The sequence below is a fragment of the Fusarium fujikuroi genome, chromosome FFUJ_chr02, assembly GCF_900079805.1.
Source record: "Fusarium fujikuroi IMI 58289 draft genome, chromosome FFUJ_chr02".
Taxonomy (NCBI): domain Eukaryota; kingdom Fungi; phylum Ascomycota; class Sordariomycetes; order Hypocreales; family Nectriaceae; genus Fusarium; species Fusarium fujikuroi.
Window position 1 is genome coordinate 2,389,116 of NC_036623.1, and position 16,946 is coordinate 2,406,061.

Sequence of the window (16,946 nt, forward strand, 5' to 3'; positions counted from 1 at the left end):
CTTTAAGGCGCCACAAGAAGCACGGATGGGGTTATTGGGTACCACGTCCGTGGATAAGAATGCAGCTCAAGTCCCGGCCCAAAAGAGAATCCAGACCTGTTGACTACCGTTCTGTAGCCAATCTGAGGACTCTCCCGAGAGCTTATCAGGACGGCCTGCCTAAGTCGCACAGCCGCTATCATAGACCCTGGGGCCCCAGGCCGCTACTGTATGTACAAAAGGTGAGGAGCCACATCCTTGGCTGGGCGATCCCAAGTGGGGGATTATGCGGGAAAGATGTCGATTATCTTTGTTGAGAATATTATCCCATCCCATGTGATAGACAAGACAGCTGGTGTTTTAACCTTTGGGCAATAAGCTATCTTGGCTGTCTTCATTCCCTCCAAAAGCCGAATGCTCAGACTATACCGAAATAGTATCAGACCCAGGCCCAGGCCCAGACAATGTTCGGTTTAGAGTGGCTAGTCCAGGAGAGACGACTTACATAACGCCTTTCTCTGAGTCGCCAGAAGTCAAGGAGAGGCGGGACCCTCCACGCTGATGCTGGACTAATGCCTCCACTCAATTCCTTGACCAACGTCAGTTTCACTGTTCCTTCTCCCGCTTAACCTTACCACGCGTGCGCCTACCTCAGGGTCTTTTCCTACATTAGTAAAGTCTCAGAAGAAACATCCATTCGGTGTCAGGTCAGGTCGAGTCGGGAATCGCCTGAAGATTCACCTTAATCAGCCGCGTTCAGAGTCTAGGCCTCAGCTGCAAGAAATCCACCTCACGCATTCCCATTCCTCCTCACTCTTCATCCACGATCTTGTTCTTACCACCTCAGGTTTCATTGCATCGCCTCCCATCATCACCTCATCTCATATCACCTCACTTTGGTCAGGCACCTCGGGCTGTCTTCGGCGTTGACCCCGGGTAACAAGTCCCGTGGAGTTGGTCAACTCGGCAGAAGCCCTCACCTTGTCCCTACCAGACATGGTTGATTACAAAACCCGCAAAGCAAGGATGGAATAGTTGTTAGGATGACTATATGCTCAGTCTCCAACTCCTGTTCAATTCTTTCTCAATCTACCACATCTAAACTGTCATCCGCGCCCGTATCTATCAACCAACCACAAAGACCTCATATTCGCTTAGTCTGAGCCAAGGTGCTGATCATCGTTCAACCTCTAACCACAATTTCGTCCCCCACAGTCTAGGTTGTGGGCCTACGAACCAGCACATTCATACAAAACATCGTGTCATATCATCTCACGAAGAGTGTTTATTATCTGGATCTCCTCATATCCTGACCTCTGCCATTTTCTTGACTTGCGTGCATTTTTATCACCAGACTTCGCTTGCTCAGTTACACCATGGAAGAACCGGAACCCAAGTCCGCGGTGCAGCCGGGTCCATCGACAACTGCCCAAGGGTCAACTCGCAAGAAGTCACGCAGAGGCGCCGACTCTGCCGGTCAGAAGAGGCGATGCGTGAGTACGGCGTGTATAGCGTGCCGTAAACGCAAGTCCAAGTGCGATGGTGCCCTTCCCAGTTGCGCTGCATGCTCCAGCGTATATGGAACTGAGTGTGTTTATGATCCTAACTCAGACCATCGCCGGAAAGGTGTTTATCGCGAAAAGGTCGACAGCATGAAGGCACGCAATTCGACCTTGCAGATTCTAATCGAAGCTATATTGAATGCTGAAGAAGACGATGTGTTGGGCATTGTTCAAAAGATCCGTACCTGCAATAGCCTTGACGCTGTTGCCGAAGATATTATCAAGCTGCAACAGCAGCAGCCACTACAGCCACAACCACAACAACCGACAACTCCATTGGCTAATGATGATTCTGATGATTATGATCAATCCAATGATAATTATACTACCGACCAACCCGAGCAGGGTGAAAGGGACCTGGCTCGCAAAATGGGTGAGCTCAGACTCGAGAATGGTAACGTTCGCTTCATCGGAGGTACCTCTCATCTTATCTATCTGAGTGATCCGACTCATGAAGGAGAAATGGAGCCAAATTTTGAAGATTATACAACTGGACAGGACCCTATTACCTCTTGGACTCGCGTCTCCCAGGACACTCAGCTCATCACTCACCTAATTAACATGTATTTCAACTGGCACTACCCTTACTTTACCACGCTCTCAAAAACACTCTTCTTCCAAGACTTTCTGAGAGGCAAGGCCGGGATAGGAAGGGGTACTGCATACTGTTCATCACTCCTGGTCAACGCTATGCTCGCTTTGGGTTGCCACTTTACAAGTGTAGCCGGCGCCTATGGTACCCCTGGCGATAGCCGGACGAAAGGCGATCACTTTTTTGCAGAGGCAAAACGCTTGATTGTTGAAAACGACGAATACGAAAAACCCCGATTAGTTACCGTTCAAGCATTGGCACTCATGTCAGTGAGAGAAGCCGGCTGTGCTCGCGAAGCCAAGGGGTGGGTTTATAGTGGAATGAGTTTCCGCATGGCTGAAGATATTGGCCTGAACCTGGATGTTGGCCAGCTCGACAAAGAACGAATGAGTGATTATGAGATTGATGCCAGGCGAATTACATTCTGGGGCTGCTATCTATTCGACAAATGCTGGTCCAATTACCTCGGCAGGCTGCCTCAGATTCCCAAAAGTTCGTTCAACGTTTCCAAATTCGATGTATTCCCCGACGAAGACGCGGAATCATGGTCGCCTTATACGGACAGTGGATTTGACCAGTCATTTAAACAACCAGCACGAACACGAGCTATTGCTCTGCAGATGTCAAAGCTTTCCGAGATCAGCAGTGATTTGCTCGCCTTCTTCTACCATCCAAGTCACATTGGCAGGTCCAGTGGAAAGACGGTAGAACTCAAAAAGCTGAGTGAGCTGCATCGCCGTCTAGAAGAGTGGCGAAAAGAACTCCCAAGGGAGTTTGAGCCTAAAGATGGCCAGCTACCCAATGTGCTCCTCATGCAGTAAGTAACGCGGTACCGGACAGCTAAGCCACAAATGACTGACCCTGAATAGCATGTTCTTCCATCTCCAGTACATACATCTCTTCCGACCTTTCCTAAAGTACTCGCCTACTTCTTCGCCTCTTCCGCCACATGTCTCACCTCGCCGTATTTGTACAGCAAATGCTGGAGCAATCTCAAAACTGCTTCGATTGTACAAGAAGCTTTGGAACTTGCGCCAGATTTGTAACATCGCAGTGTATATGGTGCACAGCGCATGTACAATCCATTTACTAAATCTCCCCGAGAAAACTGCTCGTCGGGATATCACTCATGGGGTAAAACACCTCGAAGAAATTGCGGAAGATTGGCTTTGCGCGAGAAGAACCTTGAGTATCCTGAGCGTTCTCGCCCGGAAGTGGAATTGCGAACTCCCTGAGGACGCAGCATTCGTGCTTCATCGGGCCGACGAAAAATACGGAACATACAGCACCTCTGATGTCCCGTCACCTCATTCGCAGGCAGGAGCTTCACCCCTTTCTGATGGTGGTCTGGGGATGAAGGCCATGGGTGAATACAGCCCCTTTCCCCCGTATAATCGAGCCCAATTGGCTCGACCGATGCAACAGCTTCAACAGCAACAGCCGCAGCACCAACCTCAAAGATCTGTAACAGACGCCATGCTGACAAGCGCCCCGATGTCGAACACCATCCTTTCTCAACAACAGGGGATTTCTTTGAACAGATCCAACGCAGGATTTGGACCCGAACCTATGGGTGGATGGGGGTCTGTGCCTGTTACATCATCGATGCCATCTTTTCAGCAGGCATTTGCACCCATCAACCGCAACAGCATGGCAAACGCCGGCACAAGTGTCCCGCCTGTCAGCAATCCTCCAACATCCAACCGGTCTATGAGGATGGACGGGCAAGAATGGTTCTTGAACGACAGCGCAAGGTGGCACCAGAGTTTTGAGGCCTGGCAGATGGCCAACAACGGACAGGACACCTCTGTGTTCATGTTTGGTGACAGCAACAATCAGGATACCCCCAACAGCAGCACGGAAGGTAACGGCAATTTGCAAGCCGATACAAATGACCAGATAGCAGCGCTTGATGGGTTAGGAGCTTCATTATCCCGTGGTGGGTGGCTTCCAGGCTTAGATTAAGGGGCTGAATATTCCCGCTACGATACTGTAAATATGGCTGCATATGTTTTTAATAGTCACGACTTGGATGAAGAATTTTCAGTTACTAGAAGGGGATCGGAGTTGGTCGTCAAGGGAATACTAGCCAAAACCAGAAGCATAAATTAATTGATGGATTAGGTGTAGACTTGCGGATTCGTATGGTATTACACGACTGGCCATAATGCGGTGTGACAACTTTTAAGTCGGGATCTCTCTCCTAGACGGTAAGCTTTGGCTATATTATTACGATTGAATAATAAAATGTCCGGCTCAGCTCTCCGTAATTCAGCTAGGCTCACAGACCGCATTTGCCGACCTGAGATTCAGGCGGTTACAGATAAAGTGGTCATATAGACACTGCTATACCGCCGAAAACGAGGTGGAAGGGCTGTCACATCACAAAGATGGTTCAAAAACTCAGGCATCGACGGCGACGTAGGAGGTTGTGTAGGAGGGAGCCACGTGGTATCCGGGAACAAGGGACGATAAAGCACACGCAGCAGTGCGAGTCTTTGGTTGAAGATGGTGTCGAGACGAACTGAAGGGTCAGTTCATGGAGCCCTTTGACCGGGGAGAGTGCAGAATACATAAAGCAGAGGAGGTACATAGCAGGGGTGTATGTGGATGGGACGAGTGTGGGGAAATCGGCCCGGAAGGCCGTTGGACCCTCGGCGCCACAAGCAAGACATTCCGGTGGTGGCTAGGTGGACGTCATGAGGGGGAGGCAGCGATTGGCGAGATTGGCTTTCTGGAAAGTGAGTAAGTTTACAGCGTAGGAGCTGTGAAGGAACGTAGGAACAATAGGTCAGCAAGTAAGGTACGGTATGATATCAACAGAGTTGGGGGGAGATCACGATGGATGTACTGTACAGTAGGTAGTTAGGTAGGTAGGTAGGTAGGTATCCATCCGACTCGTGGCCAAGACCCTGGCCTGGCATGCGGTTCAAATGCTGCTTGGAGTGATTGAATCGCCTATGGTTGCTTTGACTTATGCTGGAGCCTGGCATTGCATACATACAGTACATTCCACTGAGTCTAATCCGCTCTTCCGGTGCAGGCTCTGACAGGCCTCTCGATGATTTGATTGGTGCGCGAATGCGGGCGCAAATGCCGGGTTAACTACAGGCTACCGATGATATAGTCCAGCAACAGAGGTTACACAAGAATTGGTAAGAGAGGAGATGTGAAGAGTTTGACAGGAAGACGTCAAAGCTGTGACTTCAAACTTGGAAGTGGAAATTTTCAGGATCGGATATGAGAGAAGTTAATGAATCGAGAGACAGGCTCGCGAATAATTCCCGTTTGGGGGTTAACAGCATCCAAGTAAGTTAAGCTCTTGGAGATGAGCCGAACCCAAAGCTAATTGGCCCCCCTGGTTGTCCTCGATCTCAGAGATTGGGGGAAGAATGTGTAGAAAAGCTAGAGCCCCAAACTTCAAAGAGTCCCCCAAGTCCCCCCTCCCAGTGCACTAGTAACCGTTAAGGAAGGCGCATAGTCAATCAATCACCTGGGGTTCAGTTCACGTAGCACATTGGCTCATCGACGTTCAAGCTCGAATCTCAGCAAAAAAAGAACATCAGAACAAGGGGATAAAGTCAATTGTCTCGACCATGAAAATCCGGGGAACTGAGAGCAATAGGAAAGTCCCAAGCATTCTTCATCCACACCTCCCTCCCGTTCCCGTTCCCTGTCCTGCTCTGCCCTGCCCTGTCCTTCCCTACCCTGCGCCCTGCTTCAATCCACTTTGTGGGTGCAGATGCAGTGCAAGTCCATGATATGTTCATATGTACGCATATACACACATACACACACAGCACACGCTGTAGTGTAGATACCCTGACGCCTCTAGCACCTTGCGGAACGGATCGTAGGCCCTGGGAACGAAGCCCGAAGATCCTTCATCATCCTTCGTCCGTCTTACGAGCAGAGCACTTGGCGCTTGCAAGTTCTACAATGCCGTTCTACTCTGCCGTCTCCCTTCCCCTTCCCCCCCGCCGAGAGAATTTTCGACGTCAAGCCTCGGCTAACCTAAAGTTAGGCCCGGCTTTGTCAGGTCTGTGTAAGTGTGTCAGTGTCTGAGAGCCTCAGATGGGCGGCCACGCGCTGGACGCCACTAGATCCAACGACCCTGGGCTTTCCCCTACAGGGACAACCATTAGAACAAAAGACAAACAAGACAAGCTCAGTCAATAACATCATTGTTTCCAACATAGGCAATGGACGGTTCTCTCAGACGTCAGCACATGCTTCAGGACCTCGGGCGTGCTACAGCTCTTTTCCTAGATGGGTAGCAATCATATGAGGAAGCTACCGACAGTGGCCTCTCGCCTATACCCTGTCCAGTCGTTGTCTGGATAAATAAGATGGAGATCCTAGAAATGGCTGCCACCTTTTTGCATCATTTGCATTTCGACCCCAGGCGGACGAACTGTTGTTGTCAATTTCCCCAGGTTCACGGTTAATGTCGATTTGCTGTGGCGGGTTTAAGAAAGACCAAGACTAAGACGAGACGAGACGAGACGTGACAAGCAGGACACGCACGGCTAGTTTCGAAGCCGGCCGGTGACAGGAAAAGAAAGGAAAAGAACACGTCTCGAACATGAGCATGATGACACCCCAGATTGACTGCGACTGTGACATGACAGCCATTAATTAAAAGAATTATTTCTTTCTCGGAAGATCCAACCGACAAGGACAAGCAATTCGTTGGTAGGAGTGGCACCCAGGCACCCCATGGTACCAAATAGATCCTCCACCTCTTACACCACTCCACATCTGTTCATCAACCCACCTTCGGCGGGACCTCGCTCCCAAGCTTGGAGTCTAACTAAGGCTAGATCCTCACTTCTCCGTACGGAGTAGTAAGCGAACCATTTGGCATGCGGCAGCTTCTTGGGGCATGCTGGTCTAGTAAAAAGTACTCCCCCGTTTCTGTCGACAGGCCACGTCCATGCCCAGGTTTTCCTGGGTACCGCCCGACATTTCAGTCACGAGCGGTCATGCCTTGGGGCTTGGGGTTCTCCAGAAAAACACAGCGCCCGTTTCTCTCGTCCCTTCTTTCGTTACCGTCTGTCTGATCAAAGATTGTCCTTGTCATCGTTGGTTAAGAGCATTCGAATCTATCCATAACTGCTGCTTCTCCTTCTCCTGATCTTTTGTGATCCCAATTCTCCGTCTCAAAGTTGGTTCTCGACTCCGGGGGTTTTTGAGTTTTATAGCACTCACGACTCACTCAACGTCAAACCTCGAGGATCCACTTGTCAGTCAGTCACTCAGTCAGTCTTCTGATCTGACATGACTTGATTATACTTGGGCCTGTTTAAAACGAGCCATAAGGTGACCAATCTTGACATGAAGATTCCATTCTTCTCTTGCCTCTCTAAAACAAGAATCACAAAATCAATTGCATCAAAGACCAAGATCTTGTCGAGCTGTGTTTAAGCACAAGAGTCCAAAGAGGAAGAGGTCCAGCCTTGACATTGCCGCAAATCTCAACGCATCTGGCAATAAGCTATTTAGCCAGAGTTTACGACGGCAGCTAGACACCTCAAACGACCAGGGTACTGTAAGTGTATGCCTTCACTTTGTCTCATCTCCTGAACCGTCTCTTTCATCTCCCCAAATCCCTTCACTTTCCCTGTCAAGTGCCAACCCATTTCTTACACCCTGCCCTCCTCATATATACAGGAAGACGTATGTATGTACTCTCACAACCCTGTGCCCATCACTACCTATAATGCGAAGGTGTCAGATGCCTTTGTCAATCACTCAGCGGTCCCCGCTCCCCGACAAATTTGCCCCCCTAATACCAATACGCGTTGATCTTGGTCTGTTTTGATGCCTCTGCAACCCGCCTGCAGCCGTCATCAGACTCGAACCCCTGTTTACCTACCTCTTACATCTAGCACTTCCCCATAAACTGATTTGAGTTCTGCCTGCAGGAGGGCAAGCTGACCAGGTTTATCAGTGAAGCTGTCCCCGTCTCTCCAAGAGAGGGGAATAGCTCACAACATTCTCCGATCCTATCCCAGCTACGGATACTCGAACCCACAATACCCTTACTGCCGCAAGACCCTCCGCAGCGTCTGCGGTTGAGCGCGAGCACCGGCAACATGTTGTCTAATCCACTTCAACGTTTTTCACCTTACCAGAACATCACCTCCTCCAACATCTCACCGGATGGAAATGTCCAGCAAGGCACCATGTCAGGTACAGGACTGGAATCACTCGGGCAAAGCCATCAATATCCAATTCAACCACTCTCGCAAGCCGTCCCCCTCTCAAACGCTCATCTGGAGAGGTCGGGTCCCCAAGTAAAGAATCGACAGCATCCTTATGGAATTCATCCGCGTAACGCCAGCACTTCAGGACCCATCAGGAGAAGAATCAGCCGAGCTTGCGATCAGTGCAATCAGCTCCGCACGAAATGCGACGGCCAACACCCCTGTGCACACTGCATTGGTAGGTAATGAGGTCAAACATTAACGGAGTGTTTCTGACTTCTGTAGAATTCGGCCTGGGGTGTGAGTACATCCGCGAAAGGAAGAAGAGAGGAAAGGCCTCGCGAAAGGAACTGGCCCAGCAAGCTGCTGCTCAGGCGGCGGCGGCTGCCAACGGCCAGACTCTTGATGAATCTGCATCTGAGAATGGCCAATCCGGCAACAAGGGGCTCGACTCGTCGAATATGGTACTGGAGCAGCAATCTAATGAACGACACCCGAGCACAAGCAGCAAATCGAGCAGAGATCCCGGCGACGATGTGATGCGACATACTCAAGGTCTGGAAGGCCTCGACCCCCTTGGCAACATAAGCGAGCAACCACACATGGGGCGTTCCTCTCTGGATGGCGAACACATTGAAAATAACGGCGGTCTGGATCTCAATGGCTTCGGAAGTATGGCACACGGCTATGAGACGCAGGGTCTTGAAGGTCCTGTGCTCAACGGTCAGTCGTATGCGGCCAACGGACGAGGCAACATGCCTGGTTATGCAGAATTCCCATATTCGATGCAAGCCCAGAGTCCTCCCAACTTTGCCAATAACCCCACATTCAGGATGGGAAATAGCCCTCTTGGATACTCAATGGGGAAGGGAACTTCACCTGGATGGGGTATCTCAATGGCTTCACCGCCAGGTCAATACCAGTCCCAGGTCCCAGCTCCAGCCTTCAATAACTCCAAGTTACGGTATCCTGTTCTCGAGCCATTGGTGCCATATCTCAACAACCTTATCCCTATCCCGCTGGCTTGCGATTTAATCGACTTATACTTTGCGTCCTCTTCATCGGCCCAGATGCACCCGATGTCACCTTATGTCTTGGGGTTCGTATTCCGAAAACGATATTTCCTTGATCAGACGAGGCCGAGACCATGTCAACCAGCCCTCTTGGCAAGCATGCTTTGGGTTGCTGCACAGACTAGTGACGCTCCTTTCCTCGCCAGCACACCATCAGCTCGTGCCAAGACGTGTCAGAAGCTCTTAGAACTTACAGTGTATCTTCTTCGGCCACTCATTCATACAGCACCAAGCGATGCGCCTAGCCCCGTTGCTGATGGTGTTGCTCTTGGTGGGTTGGGTGTGGCCATGCCCGGCTCAATTAGCCTTGATGCTACAAGTGGCGAATCAGGGCCATTTGGTGCCGCAGGTAGTCTTGACGACGTGATAACTTACATTCATTTGGCAGTCGTCGTCTCTGCTAGCGAATACAAAGGCGCAAGTATGAGATGGTGGACCGCTGCTTGGGGCCTTGCTCGTGAGCTGAAGCTGGGTCGCGAGCTTCCCCCTGGGCCTTCACCTGCGACTCAAGAGAACATGGACACTGACACCGCAGATGATGGAGAAGGCGGTATTAGTGGTAACGGATACGTAGGCGAGGAAGAACGTGAGGAGAGACGCAGAATATGGTGGCTCCTTTACATCGTCGACAGACATTTGGCATTGTGTTACAATCGCCCCCTATTTCTGCTTGATATAGAGTGCCAGGGTTTGTTGCAACCCATGGACGATGCCCGATGGCAGAGCGGCGATTTCAGCGGCCACTCGAATTCTACCACAGATCCCAATTTATTGGGAACGAGTCCAGAAGGATATGGCGCCGACATGACACAAGCTCATGGTCCCCAATACGAGTGCCGAGGCCACAGTATATTTGGATATTTCCTCCCACTCATGACAATCCTGGGTGAAATTGTCGACTTACACCACGCAAAGAATCACCCGCGTTTCGGAACCGGCTTTCGTCAAGGCCATGAGTGGAATGCGCAGACCGCAGAAATTACTCGACATCTGGAAATATATGAGCAGAGCTTGCAGGTTTTCGAACACAAGAACCTGCCCCGACCAGCGGAGGAAAGAGTCGATGCTCAGAACGAGGGCAACGAGCGCTCAGGGGTTCCTGATGCCAACACACCATCAGTCCACTCAGTACACACAAACGGGTCGAATCGCCTCACCGAGAGCAATATACAGACTCGAATCGTTATTGCATATGGAACTCATGTTATGCACGTCTTGCATATTCTATTGGCTGGGAAATGGGATCCCATCAACTTGCTGGATGATGAGGACTTGTGGATCTCATCGCAGGGATTCATCACATCGACGAGCCATGCTGTTGCTGCGGCTGAAGCGATCAACCAGATTCTTGAATTCGATCCCGGACTCGAGTTCATGCCGTTCTTCTTCGGTATATATCTTCTTCAAGGGTCGTTCTTGTTGCTGCTTATTGCGGATAAGCTGCAGTCGGAGGCATCGCCAAGTGTTGCAAAAGCATGCGAGACAATCGTGCGGGCTCACGAAGCATGTGTTGTCACTCTAAGCACAGAATATCAGGTAAGTCCCTCTCAAGAAATCGGGGTCTCAGCGTAAAGACTAACAATGGACAGCGAAAATTCAGCAAAGTTATGCGTAGCGCTCTTGCTCAGGTCCGAGGTCGTGTACCTGAAGATCTGGGAGAGCAGCAACAACGGCGAAGGGAGCTTTTGGCGGTTTATCGATGGACAAAGGACGGAACAGGATTGGCATTGTGAGCAGGGCTCTGGTCAAGATAACGGCAAGCAAGCCATAGGGATTTGGAAAAAGGGGGCAACGTATTCGCGGCGGCGTATTGGGACACTCTCTTTCGGGTGGATAACGGCCTTGATGGACTCGAGACATGACTTGAGTATGGGAGCGGCACGGTGCTTTTAGATACCATGAAGCGGACAGCGATGTGTTGTCGAAAAGCCAAGTCTTTTGGCACGTGGAAATTCAATTCCTATTAATCTTTTTGAGTTCTTGACGAATCGTGTCTTTCTCGGGATGATTCGCGATCGATGACGGTAGGATGACTGGTAAAGGAAGAGGTTAGCAATGAGATCAATGCTAGTTGTATGTGAGTGAGTGCTGGGTGATGTTCAAACAAAGGGCGCGAATATAGAGTGAAGGGGGATGATGAACAAGTATGTTCAGTAAGACAACGACTTAACGAGCGAACATACCAACCTCAGTAGATTGACCTGGATGGATGATTTTGTCCTCTTGGTTGGCTCCCAATGATTTTTTCTCCTTGTTGTTAATGAAGGTGCATCACCAACGATACTGCTGATGGCCAAAGCCAACCGTAACCCCTATTCACGTCCATCGACACAGAACAATCTAGCGCTTTCGAAAATATATCCCGACATATCTGTTTGCTGTGGCATTGTTTGTATGTTGTTTTTGTCTTGATAGATCAACGATTCGGCGAGTTGTTTTGACGAATGCCATCGATACGGCCACTGCCTACGACACGAACCATGATACGAGTTAGCTGTGATGAAGCGAAACGATCGATACGACTCCAAAAAACACTGACGATGAATACACGATATAAGAGGCCCTCCGGGTTGGGTTTTGGAAGCTTGGACACTAGCGAAGGCCGATAATGGGGCGAGTTGGCGAGTTGGGGGGTAAACCACCAAGACGAATTAAGACATCGACAAAAGGAATAATAACGAATGACTCACCGGTGATTTCTCTTTTCGATAGTTCTGCAATAAGGGTAATAGCTTGAAATATATAAACAACTCTCAGAGTGCATTCTTGCTGGAATTGTTTTCCTGGCATGTTACGCCTCGTGCACCCTCGCGAGTAACCACGTCATGTGTTTTCTTCACCCAGGCGATTGGCCGTTTATTTCCATGCATACCAACTTGATGTGGGGGATAGAGGCTCTGCAGTGCCAGGATATGGAACTCCACTCTCGACTTCAACGCATAGGGTCCGCCAGACACTCGATGATATAGCTTCATAGGTATGCATCACTTGTGAAATATTATATATTCGATATAGATACATAGTAAGGCATGCTCAGGATCGCTTATTTAGAGAATGTTGTCAAAAGACGTATGGGATATGCTCACGTGGGCTGCCAAACAAAAATGCAGCGTATGGCTTCCATTGTATCGGATGGGATATAACCTGTTGCTCTGCCCGTGACGTTTTCTTTTCTTGATCACGTCTCCAGGCGCGTCTGCTACCTCTAAACTGTCTATCTACGCGTGCCTCCACTGTCATAGGCGGACTATACCTCGCAGTGACCAAGTGCATTAGCTCATAATGCCCCTATGCCACTGCAAGATTTCCATGTAGGCAACTCGCTGGCTTGTCTCGACTGCATAGCCCGCTCTTTCTACTGACACTGGCATTTCGAGTTCCGCTTCGCTGCGTTTGCTGCTCTGCCTTCTTGGTTGCTCCACCCACTTCGTTCCCCCCATCTCTTCCCTTCTCCTCTCTCATCTCCTCCCATCACAACATCACTCTCACAAACCCAAACTTCTTTCTTACCACAACACACTTCTACGGTTTGGATCGTCTTCTTTTTATCTCTCTTCCAATCACGAGCATCTCATGCTTTGCGATTTCATCTCTTTGAACCACATCACTGCATCACTGCACTACCACATCTCCCTCCCACCCACGACTTGTGCAGCTATTCACTGCCGCAAGTCACATCTGCTCTTAATCACTACACAATACTCTGATCACAGAATCACTTTCACATCATAAACCCCTTCTATTTAATTCCCCACGCGGTTTTGCGTCCCGAAGACACCATGTCTGAAGGACTTCCCTTGAAGCCTCTTCAACCTGCACGCCCGTTGTCTCAAGTGCAACTATCACCTGGGTCTGCAGAAGAAGCCATTGCATCTATCCGAGCTTTTGGTACTAGCTTCCCAAAGGCTGCTGGATCCCAAGCAGCTCAGACATCAACTACTCTCCATTTACCTACTGTATCAGTCGCTGAACAGTCTCAACAACCCCAGGCGGGAGCGCCCCCTGCTAAGAAGCCCAGAAGAAGACAGCCTAAGAAGGCTCAAGAGCAATCTTCAACATCTCAGTTGTCTATTCCACAGGGACCCCAACAGGTTCAGCAACCTCAAACCGTAGCACCTCCTTCTCAGAAGGCCAGACAACCAAGAAAATCCCTGAAGCGATCTATCGACAGTGTCGAACCTTCAACTTCCCAAGAGGGTCCTGCTACCAAGAAACCCGCTCTGCAAGTATCTCAGCCTACTCAACCTGCGATCCAGGTACTTCCTTCTACAGTCGCTCTACAGGCATCTCAGCAGACTCAACAATCTCAGACTCAGGTACCCCCTTCTCAGAAGGCCAAGCAGCCGAGAAAGTCTCTGAAGCGATCTATTGACAGTGTCGAACCTTCAGCTTCCCAAGAGGGTCCTGCTACCAAGAAGCCCGCTCTTCAGGTCTCCCAGCCTGCTCAACCCCAGATCCAAGCACCCCCTTCTACGGTTGCCCAACAGGCGCCTCAGCCTACCCTACCTGAGATCCAAGCATCTCAGTCTACACAACCCGAAATCCAAGTAACTCCTTCTACGGTTGCTCTTCAGGTCTCTCAGTCTGCCCAACCTGAGATCCAAGCAACCCCTTCTACGGTTGCCCTACAGGCACCTCAGCCTACCCAACCCCAGATCCAAGCATCTCCTTCTACAGCCACTCTACAGGCATCTCAGTCTCCTCAATCTGGGACCCAAGCACCTGCTTCCACGATCGATCTACCGCCCCATCAGCCGGCTCAACAACTTCAGTTCCAGGCACCCCGTACTGATCCCATCCCTGGTGCATGGTGGGAAGTTCCTGGATTCTCTGAAGCATTCAAGCAATTCCACAGAGACAGATACGGAAAAGAAGGCACTCTGAAACCGTTTGTTGTCCAGGGAATTATTGACCTGGCTGTCAACGAATGGAAAAGACTCCATGCTGCTGCTGCTGCTCGACAAGCTGCTGAAAACCAGGGTGCTGCTGCTAACCCAACCGCACCTGGACAAGAGACGGATCCAGTATCTGAAAATCTTCAAGCTCTTGTGAGCCTGTCCGGCGGCCCATCTTCTGAGATGGGCGCGGATGATCAACAGGCAGACAGTGACCCTCCGATTGACCCCCAGCTTCAGGCGGAGTATGAAGCTAGCTCTATGGACCCTCGTGCTCACAAAATACGCTTCGGGGGTGTCACGCTCAGCGAAGCTGGCTTGGGTCCCGATCCTGCTCTTCCCAAGGACGATGTTGATGGTCGCTTCAAGATGATTGTGGCCGAGATTAAGAATCAGACTCAGGCTCAAAACATTCCCATCCCCCCGCTCTCTGCTCTCCCTAAGCTACCTCCCAAGCCATTTGTTGGTGGTCTATACTTGATGCCACCCGGAGTTCAAGACGCTCGTCTAAAGGAAGTCCTGAAACAGAGAAACGTTGTTATTCTCAAAAGACAGAAGGATGTCGCTCTTGCACGCAACAACTTAGCTGCAAGGAGAACTCGTGAGCGACGGGAAGAGAAAGAGAAAAACCGCAGGGAAATGATGGCAAAGCTACAACTCCAAATGAACTGGTGGCGCCTCAAGGCTATCTCCCTTGGCGCCAACGCTGGAGCATGGAATGCCCTCCACCAGGACTACAAGAACAAAATGTTACAAGATATGAATGAAAAAGTGTGCAAGGCCGAATCAAAGCAATCGAAGGAGATTAAGGACATCAGAGGAGCAGAACATTCAGCTCGAAATTCAAAAAACTCAGTGAGTTACATACAGTGCTTACGATTCCGATGCCCTAGGAACTTACTAACATGTTGTGTCTAGCGACTGACGAATTTGGACAAACCGAAGAAGGAGAAAGGGGTTCAAGCAATCATTGCTGCCATCGAGGCCAAAGATCGTGAAATACAGGAAGCAGAGTCTCAGGGCCTGAACCCGCCTGAGATGGACCTAACAGAATTCATTAATATGGTCTTTCCTGACGATGCAATCCACGTCGATACCGCTGCCGCTGCCGGTGAGGCGACTGGTGAGGCGACTGGTGACACGGCCGAAGCCCCTACTCCGATCAACGACAACCAAAACGACAGTATCAATGCCAACACAAGTGGCCCCATCAACATCAATAGTGTCCCAGTTGAAACTCCAGCCAATATCGGTGAAAGTGCCGATGCTGGAGGCGCAATCGACCATGTCAACACTACTGATGTCAACAATACTATGGATGTTGGCAATCATATCAACAACAACAACAACGGTTCTATGGCTCTCAGCAATACCATGGATGAAAACTCTCTGACTAAGGATGGAAGCGCTCCCAACACTGACAACATGGTTAGTGCACTCGACATGAACAACAGCTCACTTCCTCCAGGCCAATCGGCCTATCAACCATACACCCAGACCGACAATACCCCTACTATGTCTATGGACTTTCAGGGGGCTCTTCTCAACAACTACGACATGCAGGGCAACGGCATGCAGAGCAGCGGCATGCAGAGCAACTGGTATCCTGTCGGGACAATGATGGATAACGAATTCCAGGTTGACGCCTTGAGCAACTTTAACCCTCAAAACAATGACTTCCTCAGCCTGGGGTCTCAGGATAATGGGTTTATGCAGAGCAATCCCCAGGACACTCTCTTTGCTGCCGATGATATGCAGAACATTAACATGACCACCAATGGTTTTCAAAGAATCACCGCTCTCGACGACTGCACCCAGGGCAGTACCTCTCTCGACTATCCCATGCAAGACAACACCCCTCTTGACACCAGCCTTTACAGCAATGCCTCTCTCGGCAACAGTACTCAGTGCAGTACCTCCCTCGACTACAGTCTTCAGGGCGATGCCGGTTTCGACACCAGCATCTTCAGCAATGCCTCTATCGACAGCGGTACTCAGAACAATGCCTCTTTTGATATCAACTTTCAAGACAATACCTCTGTCAACTACGGGCCCCAGGGCAATCTCCCTGTCAACAATGGTCTTTACGGTGCCGCCCCCTACAACAATTTCATCCAGGACAATGCCTCTAGCAGCACTAATCCTCAGGGCAATGGCAACGCCACGAACAAAGAGAAGCCCTACAGAGTCACCAAGGCCAGTAAGCCTACCCGGGCCAGCAAGAGCAATGGCCGTAACGTCAAGAAGGCCGAGACCGCTCGAGGTGAGATCACCGGAGCCGATCTCCCTAGAGTCGCAAACCCCACCCCAAACAACGCCTTCAACCCAGCCGTTCTCGCACGCGCTAGACTTGACCACATCGATCACACAGACCGTTGCGCCTTTGGCGGACGGCCTCCTAGTGCCAGCCAACAGATCATTACTCCTCGGGCTAGCGATTTCGTAAACGACAAGTATCTGACCAATGAGACCTCTTTCACAAGAGAGGGCAACCAAAGTCTCTTCAACACTGATTATGAGATGTACCCTTCCGATGATGAACGGAATCAACTTTGAAAATATGACAAATTGTTGAGAAGACGCAGGGCTGAAGTGAGAAGCCGCACGATCAGGGAGTGATGCAGTCTCGGAATGAA

General features: G+C 50.2%; 3 protein-coding genes; all 3 read left to right on the plus strand.

The window, feature by feature from the left end:
- Positions 1-1,355: 1,355 nt before the first annotated feature.
- FFUJ_04567 (NIT-4 pathway-specific regulatory protein nit-4) lies at positions 1,356-4,098 on the plus strand (the record flags this gene model as incomplete). XM_023572132.1 has 2 exons in its annotated part: positions 1,356-2,950; positions 3,003-4,098. The coding sequence occupies 2 exons, from the start codon at positions 1,356-1,358 to the stop codon at positions 4,096-4,098; spliced, it is 2,691 nt and encodes an 896-aa protein (XP_023426316.1).
- A 4,223-nt stretch (positions 4,099-8,321) lies between these two features.
- FFUJ_04566 (related to transcription activator) lies at positions 8,322-11,148 on the plus strand (the record flags this gene model as incomplete). XM_023572133.1 has 3 exons in its annotated part: positions 8,322-8,580; positions 8,628-10,951; positions 11,005-11,148. The coding sequence occupies 3 exons, from the start codon at positions 8,322-8,324 to the stop codon at positions 11,146-11,148; spliced, it is 2,727 nt and encodes a 908-aa protein (XP_023426317.1).
- Positions 11,149-13,194: 2,046 nt separating this feature from the next.
- On the plus strand, positions 13,195-16,866 carry FFUJ_04565 (uncharacterized protein; the record flags this gene model as incomplete). XM_023572134.1 has 2 exons in its annotated part: positions 13,195-15,165; positions 15,229-16,866. 2 exons carry the CDS (start codon positions 13,195-13,197, stop codon positions 16,864-16,866), a joined length of 3,609 nt encoding a protein of 1,202 aa, XP_023426318.1.
- Between the last annotated feature and the right edge of the window lie 80 nt (positions 16,867-16,946).